This window comes from Thamnophis elegans, chromosome 10, assembly GCF_009769535.1.
Source record: "Thamnophis elegans isolate rThaEle1 chromosome 10, rThaEle1.pri, whole genome shotgun sequence".
NCBI lineage: Eukaryota > Metazoa > Chordata > Lepidosauria > Squamata > Colubridae > Thamnophis > Thamnophis elegans.
This window is the reverse complement of record NC_045550.1, coordinates 65,931,307-65,949,688: the sequence shown is the minus strand read 5'-3', so window position 1 is coordinate 65,949,688 and position 18,382 is coordinate 65,931,307. Positions and strand designations below refer to the sequence as shown.

Genomic DNA, 18,382 nt, shown 5'->3' with positions numbered 1-18,382 from the left:
CGCAGGATAGGAATTTCCCCAATTCTCCCCTTGAATCACCCTCTTGCTTCTTATTAATGTAATCGTTTACTTCATGTAGAAATTTTCTCATTCACCAAAGTGATTGTAGGTGGTATACAACAGTGGTCTCCAACCTTGGTAACTTTAAGTCTTGTGGACTTCAACTCCCAGAGTTCAACTCTGGGAGTTGACGTCCAGAGGTCTTAAAGTTGCCAAGGTTGGAGACCACTGGTATACAATACATGGCTTTGTTTCCCTAACTGCTTTTACTCTCACACTCCCTCCAGGTCCTTGATTTTTTTTAAAAAAAACCACCTCTCTTCCTCTGCTATTTAAGTGGCACATGGTCAGAAGCATGAGAATGAATGTGGCAATCTCTTGTTGATCAAATTCCATCGCTAATTACACAGGTCATCGAAAGAAAGACACGTTGCTATTATTTTCCAATCAATGAAGTACAGAAACCAGGAAGAAAAGCAAAAAGTGTTAGATAAAAGGAAACAATCACCTCAGGATCAACTTGGAAGCATCAGAGAGAAAGTTCTAGAAGGACAATGGTGACAGTAGGGATAATTTTGTTCGTTTTGCTGCTTGCTCTGCTGATTCTCTTCTTCCTGAGACAATTTTGGACCCGAAGACATTTGCCTCCTGGTCCTTTGGCTCTACCTTTCATTGGGACCTTGTTGGCCAACGGGATTGGGCTTCAAGAAGATGTTCTGCTCAAGGTATTTCATTCTAAATAATCAACCATAATTTTAATTATTTTCTTTGTACTATAATTATGGGTTTTATTAACCTCATTTATATTATCTTAAGGCAATATTCTTGCATGATGAGGAATTTAATGAAGTGATAGTGATGATACTTGATTGTTTTCCTCATCATGCCAGAATATTCAAGCGGCGACCTGCTTTCCATCGTTTCACAGGGCAGGAGGTGAATTTTTGGCAGGCAGATTCTGGTTCAAACTTACCAATAAAAAATTGATAATGTATCCAATTTCGCTAGATTGAGATTGTCTTGGCAACATTTCGGCAAGGTCTCACTCAACATCCTCAGGCTGGTGGTTGGAGCTTTAAGCCAAAAACACCACCCTGAGGATGGTGAGTGAGACCTCGCCGAAACATTGCCAAGACAAGAAACGTTGCCAATACAATCTCAATCTTACATGGGAAAAGACCCGAATACAAGACCAGCATATATATATAGCTGATGAGCTAGCTGATGAGAGCTAAAATAGCTTGAAATAGATCTATACTAGTCTCCCTTTATTTATTTATCAGCACAAATAAAAAACACAAATATAACAAAGGCAACAGTAAAAATATTGGGTTTCTGTCGTGATGGACTCTTGTGACGAGCCAATTGACAGATGATGGAAGCAGTTAGCTTCCTCCCATAATTGGGGCTTACCAGGGGTTGTAATACTAAATATATATATAATATATATATATATATATATATATACATATATATATATATATATATATATATATATATATATATAGAGAGAGAGAGAGAGAGAGAGAGAGAGAGAGAGGGGGGGGGGGAGGGAGAGGGAGAGGGAGAGGGAGAGGGAGAGAGATGTATGTATGTATGTATGTATGTATGTATGTATGTATGTATGTATAAATTATATATATATATATATATATATATATATATATATATATATATATATATATATGGAGCCAAGAGATAGGAGATGGTGTGTATTAAAAGTAGATAGAGAAGGGCTTGGCAGGAGAGAGAGAGAGAGGGAGGGAGAGAGAGAAGAATTCTGAAGAGCAGAGAATTGCATAATTCAGGGTTTAAGAAAACTTTAGTAGCATATCAGTTGCACATGCCCAGTTTTGTTTGATTGGAATATTTCTCATCTTTGATTCACTTGGCAGCATGTAAAACGATATGGAAATATATATTCCATGTGGCTCGGACCTTACCTTGTGGTAGTGCTGTCTGGATTCAAAGCTGTAAAAGAAGAAATGACCAAGTTCTCTGAAGAATTCTCTGATCGGCCAGATGATCCTTTCCTGACTGCTTTAGGAAAAGGAAAGGGTAGGTGCAAATTCCAAGGAATTGTATCTCAAAAACCATCACACTATTATAATTTGTGATAATATTATTCATAACAGAGGGAAAAAAGAGTAAGACATAACAAACACATGCACAGAAACATACCAGCAATGGCAGAAGAGACTGAGGAACTGATTCAGGGGCGTGGCCAGCCTGTGTCGCTGCATGTTCTGTGACCCAGGCCAGATCACCACTATCAATTCAGCAAACTGGGCCAAACCGGGAGCAACCCACCTCTGACCTATCCATCCTGAAGATTACCTCCATTTGTTTTACAAATTCACTCATATGTGTATGGCTTGAAATAATCCCACACAACTAAACATTCAAAAAAATATTTTAAGGGGGAAAATAATCTCTTATTTCATTTGCTTTATGAAAAGTAAATCCACGAAATGAAAGACAGGACTAGGGGAGACATGATAGCAGTGTTTCCATTTCTCAGGGGCTGCCAGAAAGAAGAGGGAGTCATGCTATTCTCCAAAGCACCTGAGGGAAGAACAAGAAGCAATGGGCGGAAACTAATCAAGGAGAGAAGCAACTTAGATCTAAGGAGAAGTTTCCTGACAGTTAGAACAATTAACAGCTGTTGAATATCTTGCCTCCAGAAATTGTGAATGCTCCAACATTGGAAGCTATTAAGATGATGTTGGATAACCATTTGTTTGAAGTGATATAGGGTTTCCTGCCTAAACAGGGGGTTGGACTAGAATACCTCCAAGGTCCCTTCCAACTCTGTTATTCTAGTCTATTCTAATAAAGTTATTATTTTCTTGTCTTTTTTTTCTCTTTCTTTTATATTTTTTTTTATCTTTTAAAACTGTTTATTTCATTTTCATTTTCATTTTATACAATCACTTATATACTGTGCATTTAAAAAGAAAAAGGGAAAATCAATGAACACAACTCATCTTCCACCATAGAAAACCAACATAGCACTTCAATCCCCCATACACCCTTTCTTCTCCCCCTCCAACTTTCATTTCTCCCCTCCAACATTCCCCTCTTCTACTTCCCTTCCCCCTCAAACATTCCTTTCTCCCCTTCCCTCCATCTCACCCTCCTTACATTCCCCTCTCACTCCCTCTTTACTTCTCCCTCTTCTTTCCCTCTACTCCTCACTTTGGTGTATCTCTACAATTCATTAATCTATTCAGTTTATATTTTACTCTAAAATTAAGAAAAATGAAAAAAAAGAGAAAATAAAAGAAAAAAATAAAAAAAATAAAAGAGAGCAACAGTATACAAGTGCATTCTTATTGTTCTGAAAATTGAGACTGTATTTCCACCCTCCCCCCTCCCCCCCATAAACCCCCCTCCCTAACCCCCTTTCGACTTCCCAGGTCCCATACCCGGCATAACTCTTTATCAAGCACAGTCTGGAGTATATTAAAATCAAATAACTTTAGAAATAAAAGATAAAAGATAAAGGAAAAACAAAAAAAAAGGAAATAGTAAAAAAAGAAAAAAAACCACACACACACACACAAAAGGAAAAACGGGGAAAATCAACAAATTCTCTACATTAAACTCAGCTTCCCATCATTTTTAAATCTTAAACAATGTACCTCATTCCTAATTTCAGTTATTTTATTACTTGCAGGATTTCAAACTATATTGAAACCAAGTAAGTTAATTAAATGGAATTCCAGCTAAGGGCCTTATCTCTTTATCTAAATATCCAAACCTTTGATTTATCTCTTTTACCTCCTTCTCTATTAAACCATTTAAACATTCAAATACTTCTCTCGGTTTCCTTTTCCAACTCCTCCTATCCTGCCTTTACCCGTGTCCATATATATATTTTATTTTCATCCGTACTCCTCTTATATTTGCTTCACCTTCCTGCTGACTCTATGGGTATATCTTTCCAAACATTATATTCAAATAACAATTTATACAAAGATCAGCTTACTTTCTGGCTCAAAATAAACTCTACTTAAACCTTCACTACCCTCCCATCTACCCCACACTTCCCAGCTCCATTCAACCCAAACCACAATCCAAGAAGATCACGATCTCCGCTCTCCTCACCCTAAAGAATAAATCATGAACAATTAAAGTAGAAATTCAAAGTTATCCATCGAATCCTGTTTAAATCCCATACAATATATATTCCAAAATCATCGCCACTTCTTTCAGTCTCTTTCAGTCTCAATGTCTCTTTGTCAGTATGCAGCTATACCGTTTTACCCAAGACAGAAATCACAAAGTATTATTCAGATTAAAAATTAAGCAAATGTTTTAGAAGCATAACTAAGTCTTTATTCTCTACTCTTCTGCCCTTTCGGAGGGGGAAAGCAATGCCTCTCGCCTTGTAGCCACGTGTTCCGCTGTTTCTCTTCTCCTTCTCCTTGTCTTTCTCCATGTCCGGGTGATTCAGGAAGTCCCGCCTTCAGAATCTTGTAATAGAAATCTCGGGCTTCCCAAACAGAGTTAAGACAATATTTTTGGTTATCAAATGTAACTGTAATACCAAACGGCACTTCCCATCTGTATTGTATCTGAGAGTTCCTGAGTTCCTTAGTTAAGAAGGCATAGTCTCTTCTGGCTCTTAATATTTGAGGTGGTATTTCTTTGAAAACAATCAAATCCTGTCCATCAATTCGCAGCCTATTATTGTAGAACTCCTGTATTATCGCGTTTCTGGATTCTCTTGTGGCGAAATATATAATTATGTCCCTCGGAAGTTGTCGCTGTTTTGCTACGTACGAATTATGGCGATAGATTTTTTGGATCTGCCAATCAAAGTTAAGTCCCGGACTTCCCACCGAGCGACTAAAAGCCTCAAAAAAGGTCTGTTTCAAATTCTCCTGCTCATTTTCACGCAATCCCCTAACTCTTATTGCAGACTCAGTCTTCTTATAATTTATCATGACAAGTTGTTTTTGCGCAATTTGGATTTCCTGTTGTAATATTTCAATTTTAGATGTCAGGTTGGAATTAGCTTCTTCCAAAAGTTCCAATTTATCCTCCATTCCAGCAATATAATCTGTCATAACATTTATAACCTCGATCATATCCTCCTTTGTTTGAGCAATCTTGGCATCAAGTCTGTCATAAAAGTCTGAAATAAATTTTTGCATTTCCTCTCTGAACTCTTTAAGGATTTCAAAAAGAAATTCTTTCGTTAGCAAATCTCCAGTAGAGGGCGTAGAAGGCAAGGACAGCGGCTTCGTAACAAATGCTGATGTAGAAGAGCGTCTGGGTTTCGATTTCGGTGCCATGATAAAAAGGGAAGCAAACAGAGTCTCTACTCACGTTAATTTGAGATAAGGTAGTTTCAACAAACCCCTGGCAATTAATAAAAAGAAATCTTCGAGGGAACAGGGCTAATTAGTTTGTAATCCCTTAAATCTGTCCAGGAAGTTGAAGATATATTGTTATAGCAAATGCGGAAGTTATAAAAGTTTAAGAAAAAAAAGGTTAAACAAAAGGAGTCTTTTATAAAATTGAAGCTGGTATTTTAAATAGAGAAAAAGGAAAAATTCACAGGTATGGTCACTGCCCGGATTAATCTTAAATGGGTTCATTACAAAGGCTTGTTCTGGGGGGGGAAGTAACTCGCCTAGAGCTGAAAAAAAAAACAGCTGAGAAGATCTGGCCGGAGTAAATGACTCAGCTTTCGTTGATTCACTCTCTTTCGTTCGCAGCCAAAAAGAAAAAAAGGCTGCGAACTCCAAAGAGGATTCTAACTGGCTGAGGGTCCCTCCTTACTTTTTCCTTACTGGAAAAAGAGATATCTAAGATCTTAAATAGATATACGAACCAGAACTCTGAGGGCAGCTTCATTAAGCTGCCGACGGTGGCAAGCACCTCCCCCGGAACCTATTCTAATAAAGTTATTATTGACTAGAGAAAATAACCATTGCTTGTGATTAGATATTTCCACCTGAAATCCAGAGAGAGGTTTGGCAACAACTAGAGCTAAGCATATTTTAACATGAATATTACCAGGAATAACTTATAACTGTCTGCTGATGCTCACAGGAATTATTCTCTCCAATGGCCACACCTGGAAACAGCAGCGACACATTGGCCTCACTTCTCTGCGGAAGCTGGGCCTGGGGAAGAAAAGCATTGAGCATAGAATAGAAGATGTTGCTCAGTCATTGGTAGATGTCTTTAGAGAAACAAATGGTAAGTCATTTGGGGTAATGACAATGGCTCAAGTCCCCTATCTTCAGAAATCATTTCCATTCTGAGCAGTGGTGGGATTCAAATTTTTTTACTGCCAGTTCTGTGGGCGTGGTTTGGTGGGAATGACATGGCTTGGTGGGTGTGGCTTGGTGGGCGTGGCAGGGGAAGGATACTGCAAAATCCCCATTTCCTCCCGATCAGCTGGGACTTAGGAGGCAGAAAATAGATGGGGGCGGGGCCAGTCAGAGGTAATATTTACCGGTTGTCTGAACTACTCAAAATTTCCTCTACCGGTTCTCCAGAACTGGTCAGAACCTGAGAATTGTGGTACAGTGATAGTAAAATACATAAATTTTCTTTTTTGATTAAAAATGTACAATTCAATTTGAATGAAGTATATGTAAGGATTGTGGAAGAAACGCACGAAATGTATTTGTAACCAATCCACACGCTTTCTACAAGATGTAACGAAAGATTATTCTTTTTTTGTGTGTTTTTCTTTAATTAAAACAATAAAACTTTTTTTTAAAAAGAACCTGCTGACCATTACCTCTGATTCTGAGCATTTAAAAAAAACCTGTATATTTGATTTGATTTTTCTATTTTTCAAACAATTAGTTCCAAATTCTTTTCCTTCATCCCCTTAGAAGTCCTGTTCCCTAAACATTCAGTATAAAATGTCTTCATTTGCAGGAGAGCCATTTGACCCTTCATTTCCAGTACTAAATGCGGTTTCTAACGTCATATGCGCATTGAGTTTTGGACGCCAGTTTGCTCCTGATGATGAAAACTTCCAGAAGTTAATTCAATCCCTTGGTATTATTGTGCAATTCACTGGCGGCTTTTTTCATATGGTGAGTCATTTCCCTACAAGAGAGACAAAACTCCCCCCTACCCCACCCCAAACCTATATTTCCATCAGTATTTTCATGGTCATATAAGACTTGGAAGAAGTCTTGCAAATCATCTAACGTACTCTTCTCCCAAATATGTGTAAATGCCCTCAAGAAAGTCTTGAGGGCTTTTAAGATTTGACGCTACTATTTATTGCTTACCATGTTTTAATCTGTTTATAATATATATTTTTGTTTGATTAGATTACTTCTGTTCTATCAGCTGCTGAGAGTCTTCTGTAATTGTGGTGGGAAATAAATAACTTTTCCTCTTCTTTTTCTGGTAGGTCTATGATTTGTTCACCCCATTAATGAACTACCTCCCAGGGCCTCACAAGAAAGCCCTTGCTGCTACAGCCTTTACCCTTTCCTTTGCAAAGCAAGAAATACAGAAACACAAGGAATCCGGCTCACCCCATGAACCACAAGATTTCATTGATTACTATCTTCTTGAGATGGAGAAGGTAGGGGTTTACTGTAGTTCAATACATGGGCAAGAAAACAAGAGAGCTACCATATTTTTCGGAGCATACAGATGAAACTCAAAAAATTAGAATATCATGCAAAAATTCATTTATTTCAGTATGTAATTATGGCAAATCACAGCTAGAACTGTCTTGCTTTGCATGCAATATGTCTATCTCACATATTAGTTTCACCTTTTAAGTTGCATTACTGAAATAAATGAACTTTTGCATGATATTCTAATTTTCCGAGTTTCACCTGTAAGACGCTCCAAAGTATAAGACACACCTAGCTTCCAAAGCCAAACCTCTCTTTGATCTGGCTTACTTTAACACAGAGTCTTACTAAGTATAAATCTACCACTATAATTATTACTCTCTTACATTGGTTTTCCTATACAACTACCAAGAACATATTTATTCTCATGATTTGCGACACAGAAGCAAAAATAACCAAAGAAAAGCTGCGTAGAATTCATCATAAATTACATATGTAGTGGTTTGATAGGAATTAATTGGATATGAATGGTAAATGGTGAGTATGAAAGGATGATTAGAAATTTTGTTATCACATAAAAGCTAATAATAAAAAATTAAATTATATATAGTTAAACTTTGAGTATTAGGTCAAAAAAATGTTATGATAATGGCCATAATCAAATAAATGATTGATAATGATAATAACGTATATGTGTGTGTGTGTGTGTGTGTGTGTGTATATATATATATATATATATATATATATATATATATGTGTGTGTGTGTGTGTGTGTGTGTGTGTGTGTGTGTGTATGTATATGTATATGTATATGTATATGTGTATGTATGTATGTATGTATGTATGTATCAGGGGTGGGTTTCAACCGGTTCGCGGCGGTCCCCGCAAACCGGTTGGTCGGCGAACCCGAAAGGAAGTAACTTCTGGGAACAGCGAACGGCCCACCCGCCCGCCCGCGCTCCTTACCGGTTTTTGAAGGCTTCTGCGCTTCCACGCAGGTGCATGGCACATACAGCGCCTGCGTGAGTCTCCGCGAGCAGCTGGATGGCACATACAGCGCCTGCACGAGTCTCCGCAAGCAGCTGGAGCATCGCGCAGGCGCTAAGACACATGCGTGAACTGCGCGCATGCACAAGGACGCCACCGGCCCCGTTCCAACCGAACCGGTTGGAAAGGGATTAGCAACCCACCACTGGTATGTATTATTTAGTGTCACAACCCCTGGTATGCCCAAATATGGGAGGAAGCCTATTTATTTATCAGCACAAATACAACACACACACACACACACACACACATATATATATATATTACATACCTCTTTCCCTGGCTCAGCTGATAATAGGAGGAGAGCCTGTGGCTTAGTGGTTAACACATCTGCCTAATATGTAATACAGCCCAGGTTCGATTCCCAGTAAGGGTATGGCTAGCTGATGAGAGCTAAATAGCTTGAAATAGATCTATACTAGTCTCCCTTTATTTATTTATCAGCACAAATACAACATATATATATATAGGAAATAAATGATTAATAATAATATTAATAAAAGGAAATTGGATATAAATTGTAAACAGTGATTTTGAAAGGAAGACTAGAAACTTGGTTACTAAATATTATTGATTTTTATTTAGAATAGGTCATAAGGATTTAATGTTAGAGTTAGAGTTAGGGTTAGGGGTAGGGATATGGGTAGGGGTAGAATTGGATGATATTGGAAATAGATAACGAAATGCCATTATGTGGTTATGTTTTAAACTTTGGAATATTCTATGCAAAAGGACATTAAAACAATTATAGTCAAATGAAAATTGAGGTATGATGATAGTAATATCTATAAATGTATTTGATTTAAAATATAGGATTTGATATGAATTATAGGTGATGACTTTGGAAGAGATGCACAAAAGCTTTTTGTAACCAATTGACACACTCTATAGTATGTAAAGAAAGAGGATTCTTTGTGTTGTGTTTGTTTCTGTTTATGCAAAAATAAAAATATTTTTTTTAAAAAAGAATTCATCATAAATTTCACTTTCACATTTTAAATGTCAGAACAAGAATGACCCCGACTCTACCTACAATGAAGAAAACTTGGCTCAGTGTATTTATGATTTTTTTGGTGCTGGAACAGACACATCCTTTGTTTCTATGAAGTGGGCACTGCTCCTCTTGGCAAGTCATCCTGATATCCAAGGTGAGAGAAATCTGGGCAACAGGAAAAAGAGCCCCCCGCAGGATGTAAAACCCACAAGGATTGTTATGTATTCAATATATATTGTGTTAAGCCCTGCTAAAGTGAAACTAACCTTTAGATGACCCTAACTGTTAACTGTTTTGGAGGGAAACTTAGAACATTTACATTTGGGCGGGCTTTTTCAAGTATTACGATTGCTTAAGACCCTGTGGCAGTGGTGAAATTCAATTTTTTTTACTACCGGTTCTGTGGGAGTGGCGTGGTGGGCTTGGTGTGGCTTGGTGGGTGTGGCTTGGTGGGCGTGGCTGGTGGGTGTAGCAGGGGAAGGATCCTGTAAAATCCACATTCCTTCCCCACTCCAGGGGAAGGATACTGTAAAACCTCCATTCCTTCCCCACTCCAGGGGAAGGATACTGCAAAATCCCCATTTCCTCCCCACTCCTAGGGTAAGGATACTGCAAAATCCCCATTCCCTCCCCACTCCAGGGGAAGGATTCTGTAAAATCCCCATTCCCTCCCCACTCTAGTGGAAGGATACTGTAAAATCTCCATTCCTTCCCCACTCTGGCGCTAGCCAGAGATGGCATTTGCCAGTTCTACAAACTACTCAAAATTTTCACTACCAGTTCTCCAGAAGCTGCTGGATTTGGCCCCTGCCCTGTGGGCCCCGGGATATAAATTATAAGGATTTGCTTGCAGTTCCTCAGTTCCAGTTTTGCATTACTAAATGTATCTATACTGGTTGGTTCTTGCTTACTGAAACCCACTACACAAAAAGAGTCATTTAAAATTATTTGAAATATCAATGGTTATTGAAAAATAAATTGAATCTGTTCTTCATAATAATTTCCTAGCTGAATTTTTTAACGTATAATCACAAACAGGATCTTAGCAGGATTAGTGGAAATCAAGAATATATATACACATGTATATGTGTGTATATATATATACACACAAACATACATATACATATACATATACACATACATACATACATACATACATACATATATATATATATATATATATATATATATATATATATATACATTTATCAGCACAAATACAGCACAAATGTAACAAAGACAACAGTAAAAATATTGGGTTTCTGTCGTGATGGTCTTTTGTGACGAGCCAATAGACAGAGAATGGAAGCAGTCTGCTTCCTCCCATATTTGGGCATACCAGGGGTTGTAACACTAAATACATACCTACGTCCCTGGCTCAGGTGATAAGGAGGAGAACCTTGTGGCTTAGTGGTTAACACAACTGCTTAATATGTAATACAGCACAGGTTCAAATCCCAGTAAGGGTATGGCTAGCTGATGAGAGCTAAATAGCTTGAAATAGATCTATCCTAGTCTCCCTTTATTTATTTATCAGCACAAATACCACACACACACACACACACACACACACACACACACTATATATATATATATATATATATATATATATATATATATATATATATATATATATATATATATATATATATATAGAGAGAGAGAGAGAGAGAGAGAGAGAGAGAGAGAGAGAGAGAGAGCCTTCTTTGATGTCCTCAGTAAAGTTTTGAGTGGTAAACCAAAAAGTAGAAATCAATACAGATCTAAAACATCTAACACACTTTAAATGTAAAAATCCACCAGGATTTTCAGGCTTAGTACTTGTTCTCAGGAATTGTTCCTGAGTGTAGAAAGCCAAATTAGAGTATGACAATCGACACAAGAGGGCTGGTGCAAAAAATTGTTTGTGAATATTTTCAAGACAGCTATTGAATTTTTTTTTTAACTGAATCAGATTTCCAAACTGGTTGTAACTGGATTCTGACAACTGAATTGACTGAAGGAGATTCAATGAAGTAAATCAACCATTTGTATCCATTTGGACCATTTCTAATCATTGCTAAGAAAATGCATTTTTAATCCTTCTTCATGACACTCAAAAGGAGAGTGAAATTACATTTAAAGGCCTCAAAGGTTATTCTACAGTACTACTGAGGATTAATATTAGGAAATAAATAAGTGAATCACAATACTGAAAATGAAGCTTTTATCTCCATCATTTTTTTTCCTAGAGAAAGTCAAGAAGGAGATTGAAGATGTGTTTGGCTTCTCACGGTCAATTTCCTATCAGGATCGGAAGAATCTGCCCTACACCAATGCCGTGATTCATGAAATGCAGCGTTTTAAGTATGCCTTGCTATTCGGGGTTCCTAGGCAAAGTAAAAAGGACGTGAAGATGAGGGGATACCACATTCCAAAGGTGAGAAATGTGGTGAGGGTGCATGCCAGTACTCCAACATAGAAGGAAAAGCAGAATAAAGGAAATTCTCAACTTATAGTCACTTAACAACTGTTCAAAGTTACAAAAGACCATTGGTGGGATTCAGCCAATTCGGGCCGGTTTGGACGAACTAGTTGTTAAATTGCTGGCTCGCCCCGCCCCTTCCTACCCCACCCCTTCCAGGAGTCCCCCCCATTGCCCATTTTTGCTCCCAGGGGGGTGCAGGAGGCCGAGTGCTGCCTGTCACACCCCCTGGTCACACCCACCATGGCCACGCCCACCCAGCCGGTCATTAGGGCAGAGAACTGATCGTTAAATTATTTGACTCTCACCACTGCAACATACTCCCCCTCTCCCAAAGCTACTTATGTCTCAGTGTCAAAGTTACAGTCACTACAGCACCCCCACAGGCATTTGTCCTTATGACCAACCTCAGAGACACTGAAATGCACCTGTCTATTCCCACCACCACCACCACCATCTTTCCCTGCCAGTACCGACAAACACTGAGCCTATTTTACCACCCCACTGAATTCCACATACTCCTCACCACTTCCTTTTAACCATACACCTCCTTCTGGAAGCTCCACAGATTATGCTAAGGAAGAGAGCACGCTTCTCTTTCCTGTAAGTGTTTTAGACAAATATGGATCCATAAAGGCCAAACTAGGAGCAAATAGTTCATCCATATTCTTGGAACTTCTCTGCTGTTTCCCTTATGGAACTGCTCTGTTTAATCTTTTTTTTTATTTTTTACAGGGGACCTTTATTGCCCCAGACATGCGCTCTGTTCTTCTAGATCCTGAACAATGGGAGAAACCTAAGGAATTCAACCCAAATCACTTTTTAGACAAGGAGGGGAAGTTCGTTGAACGGGAAGAGTTCCTAGCATTCGGAACAGGTAAATCCAAGAGTCCAACACATCTGATAACAAACAGATTCCCAACACCATCATCACCCCTGAGTTGTTCTGAGATCATCATGGTCTGAATTAAAAAAAAACAGCATTCCTAACTCCTTCCAGTTCCAAAACTAAGAGCCTGAAATTCCCCTTAGGGAATTTGTGATGTACGAAGAAATACTCATTTTATTTCTTTATTGTATCCCATTTTTATTATTTTTACAAATGACTCAAATGGCGAATATATTCAATACCCTCCTCCTCCTATTGTCCCCACAACAACAGTCTTGTAAGATGAGCTGGTGTCAGCATTCCAAGTATCATGTAGAATTAAATCAGAGTCCAAGGCAAAACTATCCTTAAAGTTCCAATTTAATAAATTAGTCATTTTAGCACATCTGTGTAATCCCAATTCTGGAAATTACATCAAAATCCCACCCAGTTAAAAGTTCATGATCTTATCCCCACACCCACAATCCATCACATGGTCCAATCTTCTTCCATGCTGTCATCTCCACCCAGCTGCTTCCGGTCAGAAGACCTTGGTCTTCTAGAAAAGAATGACAACAACACATTCCACAATCCTACTCCTGTCTATTCCCCCCTCCCATCAACTATACTAATGAAACAGCATAATGAAATAAGAGAAAGTGTGCCAGGGCAAAATTCTAAAAGGAATATAATTGCACGCCTGACATCTGATTTATTAAATTGGAACTTTAAAGATTGTTTTGCCTTGGACTCTGATTTAATTCTACATGATACTTGGAACGCTGACAGATGGACTGAGAGAGAGGGACTGACCTAAGAACACCCAGCTGGCTTTCATGGCTAAGGTGTCACTAGAACTCAAAGGCTTCCAGTTTCTAACCTGGTGCCTTAACCACTAGACCAAACTGGCTTTCTTACCCAGTAGAGCTTTGTAAGAAATGTACAAGACTGTATAATTATCTTCAGTGCTTGGGGGAGAATTGTTAGATAAATCCAAAGAAAATTAGCCAAGTTACAGCTTCTTACTGATGGAACTGGACCACAGGGTTATAGTGCCAGACAGGGAGGATTATTAAAGACCAATATGGGTCCCCAAAATGCAATGTGCATGACCCCCTGTGCATGCCCCCCTGCCCCCCACGATGTGCATGACCCCACCTGCACACATCCCATCCCCACACACACATGAATTCATGACCCCCCCCCCCCGAATGCACCCCCTGCACATTCTGCAGGGGCACAGGGCATGCAGGGGGTGTCACTGCTTTGCCAAAAACCCAGGAGGTCACTGTTTCAACTTCCATGTCAATATCCGCAGTTATTAAGTGAATCACATAGCTGTTAAGTAAATCCTCCTTTTCCCCTTCATGGGCAGCCTTTGAGTTCCATGGGCCCCAGAACAATGTACCAGCTGCACCCCCCTCTCCTTAGTCCTGGTGCCAGATGCATTAAGCACCACCATTTTAATGAATGCAGAGTTCCTTCCACTACAGTGCTTCCACTCCTGTCTGTTACTTCATGTCAGCTCTGGCCAGCTCAGAGACCTGGAGCTGCCATTCAGGGGAGAAGACTGGGCCACTGTATACCAGTGAATCCTTCTCCACCGATGGTATGGATAGCAAAGGGCATAAAAACCATAGCTTCAACCATGGTAGATTTGAAAACTTATGACTCTTGCTATCTGTTGTCCCCTCAACACTCACAATTCCAGAAATCCTATCCCAACTCATTGCCACTCCCATTTGCCACTGCTTCATGAGTATCCTCTCCTTTCATTCCTCCATAGCCAACCCAGTTATTATAAGCAGGAAGTGAGCCCCTACAATAAGAATCTAAAAGTCATTCACTTATTTACCACTCCTGCAACCCAGAGGTGAAATGCTACCGGTTCGGACCGGTTCGCCTGAACCGGTAGCAAAGATGCCAGCTGTTCGCCCAAACAAGTAGTTTTTTAAAATGCTACCAGTTCGGGCGAACTGGTTTTTGCAACGATCAGCTGTCTTTGTCTTTGATTGCCTTTGAAATGATGTACCATCTAGTACAGGGGTGACAAACTCAAGGCCCGCAGGCCAGATTCGGCCCGCGGGGTGTTTAGATCTGGCCCGTAGGATCGCCCTGGAAACAGTGCAAGAATGGCCTACAGTGCCTCTGCCAGCGAAAACAGAGCACGGGAATTTTTTCACTGGCAGAGGATTGCAGGAGTCCATCGCCGCCAAAAACTGAGCTTGCAAGGGTCCATGTGCAGCCCTCCTGAACTCTGTTTTAACTGGCAGAGGGTTGCAGGAGACTGTCATAGCCGAAAAGAGAGCTTGGAAGTGCTTGGACCACAGACACCCCTGACACGAGTGACATCAAGCTGGCCATGCCCGCCCCCCCCCCCCATCCACGCCTGCCATCCCCCACCGAAGTCAAACACAACCCTGATGCAGCCCTCAATGAAATCAAGTTTGATACCCCCCCCCCCATCTAGTACATCTTGAGTTCAATCCTGCCAAGGGGATTTCCTTGTTTATGGGGTATACTCTCAAGAACAGATTATTATCCCCTTTATGCATGCTTTGTTTCATTTCATCTACAGGTCTCCGTGCATGTTTGGGAGAGCAGCTGGCAAGAATTGAGATCTTCATTCTTCTGACCAGCCTTTTGAGGGCCTTCAGCTTCCAGTTGCCTGAAGGAGTAAAGGGATTCAACGAAAAACCTGTTGTAAAAATAACATTGCCTCCCCAACCTTACAAGATATGTGCTATTCCCCACAAATCTTAAACTTATAAAAACATCACACAAAGGATTAAACTAACTACAGTACACGTTCAATGGCTAAATGCTTCCTATATGCCTATTCTCTTAATTGGAGCTTCTGCCTACTCTACACATCTTTAACCTACCGTATTTTTCAGAGTATAAGATGCACCTTTTTTCCTCAAAAAAGAGGCTGAAAATCTGGGTGCGCCTTATACATTGAATACAGTATTTTTTGCCTCTCAAAGCCCCGCCTCTTCACCAAAATGGCCTTGCATACCCTTATGGAGGCTTTCAGAGAGCTCCTGTGGGCTGGGGAGGTCAGAAATGAGCAAATAATTGGCCATCCACCCCCCAGCCCCCAGCAGCACTCTATAAGCCTCCATAAGGCTATGCATGCAATTTTTTTTAAATGAAAAACGGGCCCATTTTTGCGAAAAACAAGCCTTTTTTTGCTCATCCCCCCCCCCCCAGGAGCCCTCTGCAAGCCCTCCCCCAGGCTATTCATACCTTTTTTTGGAAAAATGGGGCCATTTTCATGAAAAACAGGCCGTTGTTGGGAGGTTTGCAGAGTGCAAAAACCTTTTTTTCCCTTTTGGAAAGCTCTTTAACTGATTGATGAGAATTACATTGATCAAGTGCTGTGCCAGCAGGAACACCTACCTATCTATTTTTTTCTCTCTCTATTTCTCTCTCTCTATCCCTCTACCTACCTAACTACTCTCTCTCTCTCCCTACCTATCTACTGTATTTCTCTCTCTATTTCTGTCTCTCTCTATCCCTTTACCTACCAACCTACCTACTCTCTCTCTCTCCCTACCTATCTACTGTATTTCTCTCTCTCCCTTTCTATTTATCTCTCTCTATCCCTCTACCTACCTAACTACTCTCTCTCTCTCCCTACCTATCTACTGTATTTCTCTCTCTCTCTCTTCCTTTCTATTTATCTCTCTCTATCCCTCTACCTACCTATCTATACACTCTCTCGCTTCCTACCTACCTACTGTATTTCTCTATCTTTCTATCTCTCTCTATTTCTCTATATATATCCCATTATCTACCTACCTAACTACTCTCTCCCTGCCTACCTACTGTATTTCTTTCTCTTTCTCTCCCTCTCTATCCCTCTATCTACCTACCTACTTTTTTAAAAAAAAAATGCCTCTTCAAAATCTTGGTGCGTCTTATACTCCGGTGCATCTTATACTCTGAAAAATATGGTATTGCTGGGTTCACATAACATAGGGACCAGTTCACATAACACAGCTTAACCAGATCAACAAAAGATCTGGAAGTTATAGCTGAACAATTGCTAAGTAAGCTTTTTTAGTTTTGCCTTTGTTTTCTTTTGAATGCCAATAAAAGATATTCATTTCAATTTACTCTTAGTATTTTTTTTTTACTTTTAATACATTTCTTCTGTTGGCTTCAGCCAGAACGGAAGGTAACATTTCTTAAAATTACACTTTTAAATCATACGTCCCTCAAAGAGAAAAAGAGAAGCATTTTCATTGCAGATCATCTTGGTAAAGTATGTGTGCTATTTTATAAAGCATCCTACCCAGAGTCTTTCTTAAATTTTACATCGGCTGCTTTTACAAGCCACTTAAATTGCAGTTAGTCTAAAACACAATGGCCCATGTTAAGGGGATGGAGGCTAAAACATATGAAGAATGGTTGCAGGAACTGGGTATGTCTAGTTTAATGAAAAGAAGGACTAGGGGAGACATGATAGCAGTCTTCCAATATCTCAGGGGTTGCCACAAAGGAGAGGGAGTCAAACTCTTCTCCAAGGCACCTGAGGGCAGGACAAGAAGCAATGGGTGGAAACTAATTAAGGAGAGAAGCAACTTAGAACTAAGGATAAATTTCCTGACAGTTAGAACAATTAATCAGTGGAACAGCTTGTCTCCAGAAGTTGTGAATGCCCCAACACTGAAAAATTTTAAAAAGATGTTGGATAACCATTTGTCTGAAGTGGTGTAGGGTTTCCTGCCTAAGCAAGAGATTGGACTAGAAGACCTCCAAGGTCCCTTCCAACTCTGTTATTCTATTCTATGTACTAACTGTACCTATCCAACTGGCCCTACACTGACTGTCACTTATTTTCTGGATGTAATCTAAAGAGATGGTTTTGACCTCTAAATCCCTTTATACTGGAATGCCTTAAACTCACAGAATTGCCTGCTACAAGCAGGATTATTTCAATTTATTAGGGTCCTCAGAAGAAAATGTCTTGTAGTGTCTCACTTTCCAGAAATTAAAAGATCTTGAAATGAGGATAGACTGTTCCTCACTTGCTGTGCTAGTTTTCTGGACAGACTCTTGGTAGATAAGTAAATTTATTGTTAAAAGTCTGTAGAGATTCTCTGTCATCCAGGTCATGGTTGTCCCAAAGGTGCTTTTTCTGGAGGCAACTGGACTTTCTTGTTTTTTTTTTCCTTTGAAGACATTTTGCTTCTCATCCAAGAAGCTTCTTCAGCTCTGACAGCATAGTGGGGTATGGAAAGATTTATAAATAAATCAGGAGCGCCATAGGTGACTCTGAGGATGCAGATAAACCTCCAAGTGTTTCAACGACCCTCTAAAAGGATGCAAATGACCAGCTGTCTGCAAGGATCATAAATCCTTCCATTCCCCACTATCCTGTCAGATCTGAAGAAGCTTCTTGAATGAGAAGTGTCCCTACCAGTGACAAA

The 18,382-nt window shown here is 39.6% G+C and overlaps 1 protein-coding gene across 1 annotated transcript; it reads left to right on the top strand.

Annotated features, from left to right (window-relative positions):
• Positions 1-554: 554 nt before the first annotated feature.
• On the top strand, positions 555-15,707 carry LOC116514256 (cytochrome P450 2J5-like). Its single transcript, XM_032225760.1, has 9 exons — positions 555-725; positions 1,896-2,058; positions 6,067-6,216; positions 6,910-7,070; positions 7,397-7,573; positions 9,625-9,766; positions 11,844-12,031; positions 12,812-12,953; positions 15,523-15,707. The coding sequence occupies exons 1-9, from the start codon at positions 555-557 to the stop codon at positions 15,705-15,707; spliced, it is 1,479 nt and encodes a 492-aa protein (XP_032081651.1).
• The last annotated feature ends 2,675 nt before the right edge of the window (positions 15,708-18,382 follow it).